This window comes from Etheostoma cragini, chromosome 17, assembly GCF_013103735.1.
Source record: "Etheostoma cragini isolate CJK2018 chromosome 17, CSU_Ecrag_1.0, whole genome shotgun sequence".
In the NCBI taxonomy this organism is placed as follows: Eukaryota; Metazoa; Chordata; class Actinopteri; order Perciformes; family Percidae; genus Etheostoma; species Etheostoma cragini.
Window position 1 is genome coordinate 1,443,888 of NC_048423.1, and position 3,588 is coordinate 1,447,475.

The window sequence follows — 3,588 nt, forward strand, 5'->3', positions numbered from 1 at the left end:
GTGTGTGTGTGTGTGTGTGTGTGTGTGTGTGTGTGTGTGTGTGTGTGTGTGTGCGTGTGCGTGTGCGTGCGCGTGCGTACGTGCGTGTGTGACCTCAGCAGTTTGTTGCATAAGGGAAAGGACTGATAAGGGGACGTTTAAATTAGATTTTTGTTATTTGTGTCTCATTTCAGTTTAGTTGTTTCACCATTTTGGATTTAGCAGTTGTCCTGTGGGTAGAATGACCTGTAACTTTCAAATATTCATCCATTTTATGCTTTGATTTTAAATTCAGACAAAAGCATTTCTCTGAAGGTTTAACATGTCTTCTAAAAGTGAAAGTTGTAAAGACAAACCATGCAAAACGGGTGTTTTAAAGACTTAAAGTTGTACAGTTCTGATCCTTTCTGTTTGTAGTTTTTACCTTTTTAATTCAGTCTGCATCGATTGAAAATAAGACTGGAGCGTGGTTAAGTGCAATTTCATAAATGAAAATGTTCTTTCTTCACAGAAAAATGTGAATTCACCAAAGATACAACGACATAATACTTGTTTCCCCCCCCCCCCCCCCCCCCCCCCCCCCCCCCCCCCCCCCGCGGCTGTGTTTGTTGCAGGCAGCGGCTTCGCTAAAAAAGGCAAAGAGCTGAGCAGTGAGCGAGACTTCTTCATGAGGATGAAATGCACGGTGACCAACAGAGGACGCACCGTCAACCTCAAGTCAGCCAGCTGGAAGGTAAGACAGAGCAGCTGGACAAGACAGCACATCTGCAACATCTGCACAGGTCGTGTGTGTGTGTGCAGGGTAATAAAAGAAACACACCCTAACCGATGCAGACATTACTTAGTTGGCCGAGCAACAGATCAGAATCAGAAATACTTCATTGATCCCCAAAGGGAAATTCTGTGTTACAGTTGCAAGAGTGTATAAATATCAGAGTAGAAACATAAATAAATAAATATAAGGAGTGTGGGTATGTATGGTATTTACATAGTTTAAGGATTTTTATGATACAGATTACTGGCATCCAACTGTTTTGGCACGTGCCGCCTTAAAAGGGAGTTGGGTTGGGAACCGGAGGGTCGTTGGCTCAAGTCCCCGTACGGACCAAAGTACAGAGTGATCGGTAGCTGGAGAGATGCCAGTTCCTCTCCTGGGCACTGCCAGGTACTCTTGTGCAAGGCACTGTACCCCCCCCCCCCCTCCCAACTGTTTAGGGCGCTGGTCCAGCACTGGCAGCCCCCCCATTCTGGCATCTCTCTGTTTGAGCACGAATAGGTCCTGAGCATGTGTGTGTGTGTATTGCAATTGTAATTTCCCCTCTGGGGATCAATAAACAGTATTAAAAATAATAAAAATGAAGCAGTTTGACTGCGCCTGGGCAGCTCACCTGGTAGAGTGTGCACCCAGATACATGGGCGCAGACCTCGACGCAGCGGACGCGGGTTTGGTTCCGACCTACATGTAATTTCCCTGTCTCGCTCCCCTTTCAAGTCCAAGCTGTGCTGGCGAAAAAGGCCTAAAATGCCAAAAACATGAACGAAAATTGAGCAGCCCCATTGTCACATTTTGAACATGGGGCTGGGTCCATACCTTTAGGCACTAAACTGTGTAATTTCCGTTTGTCCATCCAGGTGTTGCATTGCACCGGACACCTAAAGATGTACAACAGCTGCCCTCCCCGAGTGCTGTGTGGCTACAAAGAGCCGCCGCTCACCTGCGCTGTCCTGATGTGCGAACCCATCGCACACCCGTCCAACATCGACACGCCGCTGGACAGCAAGACCTTCCTGAGCCGACACAGCATGGACATGAAGTTCACCTACTGCGACGAGAGGTAGAAAAACAACACAAACCCGGTTCACGCACAGTAGTAGGCACTCAGCAGGGGGTCGGCTTAACAGCTCTTATAGCTTAGAATAGAGCTGTAACAATTCCACTCTTTATTCATAAAGCGTAACTCTCGCCATAATGTAACCTAAGGGTCTTTTTGTGAATGTACCCGAGTCACATTTTCGTTAAAAGCATAATTAGGACGGAAACACCACTTTAAAAGTTCCCATGGCATGGAAATTTCCCTTTATGAGGGATTTTAACATTAATGAGCTCCCCCAGCCTGCCTATGGTCCCCTAGGGGCTAGAAATGGTGATAGGTGTAAACCGAGCCCTGGGTATCCTGCTCTGCCTTTGAGAAAATAAGATCTTAGATGGGCCGATCTGGAATCTTTCTCCTTATGAGGTCATAAGGAGCAAGGTTACCTCCACTTTCTCTGCTTTGCCCGCCCAGGGAATTTGGCCCCCCCATGAGAGAGAGACACCATGGCTTTCAAATGAGCAATGTGGCAGTTGGTCAAGTTGGTCAGCGTCCACCTTATATCCTCATATCATTGTTTAATGAGTATTTTCAGGGGGAAATCATGGGTGAAGTTTGACCCGCAGCTTTCTGACACGTCACAAGGGTTTAACAAAGCCAAAAAGGGAAGAAACAAAAACACATTTTTGGAGCCTGAAAACGGAAAATATACTTGAAAAATGACTTCACAGAGGAAGAATTAGAGTTAATCTGAACAGCGTCTTCATGTGGACCGCTGCCAGGTAAAACACAGTCCTTAAAGTACAGCGCGAGTTCCCCCCCCCCCCCCCACCCCCAGACTTTCTACTGAATGCGCTGTGTTGACAGAGTCAGTTTGACTTGGCAGCGACATCAGTGGGAGAAGTAAGTCCGAGATGAAATATTAATACTTATAATAAGATGTCGTCACAACCCTGTCGGACTCTGCCAAGTGTTTCTGATCCCAGATGCAGGTATTACCTGCAGACATATTCCAGTGTTAGTGTTAGTGTCAGTTAATTCTCTATTGGACAGAAGTTCAAATCCAAAGTTAGAAACATACACAAATACCACAATACCAAAATAATTACATTTAAGATACATCTATAATCATGTAATGACTTAAAGGTCTTTATGGATTTTTATGTTTGTAATATGAAATAAAATGGTGCTATATTGCTGAAAATATTACATTCCCATCATGTTTTTTTCGACCTTATCTTGACTATAAAAAAAGCATCACAACAAACATTATTTATTTTAACGTTTATCTTATCGTTTTTATAACTTTCTCTACGTCCATCCAGAACATTCTTACACTGTATAAAGTACAAGTGAAAAGATCGAAAACACCTTCTCATTGGAGTGAATATTGAAGACTGGTACTTTACTTACCTCTTGCACCTTTTGAAATCAAATATCTTGTTTGAATCTTTTTAACACAAGTTAACTGTAAATTCTGTGTTAAAATGCACTTTAGATTTATATTTCATAGTACGCTAAAAAAAAAAAACGCAGCTGAAGTGGTGTACTGCGCCAAAATGATCTTTTCTTATAAAACAGAATGTGTATGAGAGTGTGCTCCTGTGTACTTGTATCATAACATGATGACCAGATCATATATTCATAATCGCAATATAGTTAATACTTTTTATAGATCTAATTACAATTAACTTTCTGTCTGTCAGAGCACTCTACACACAGGCCTGAAACACACACACACACACACACACACACACACACACACACACACACACACACACACACACACACACACACA

At 43.4% G+C, this 3,588-nt stretch overlaps 1 protein-coding gene across 3 annotated transcripts in view; it reads left to right on the forward strand.

Moving 5' to 3' along the window:
- Positions 1-3,588, forward strand: part of epas1b (endothelial PAS domain protein 1b) — a 62,369-nt gene that overhangs the window by 42,311 nt on the left and 16,470 nt on the right. For all 3 annotated transcript variants that reach the window (XM_034898120.1, XM_034898122.1, XM_034898121.1), the window contains 2 exons: positions 594-712; positions 1,612-1,814. In XM_034898120.1, coding sequence (XP_034754011.1) covers positions 594-712; positions 1,612-1,814 — 322 coding nt within the window. The remainder of the gene's footprint in view (positions 1-593; positions 713-1,611; positions 1,815-3,588) is intronic.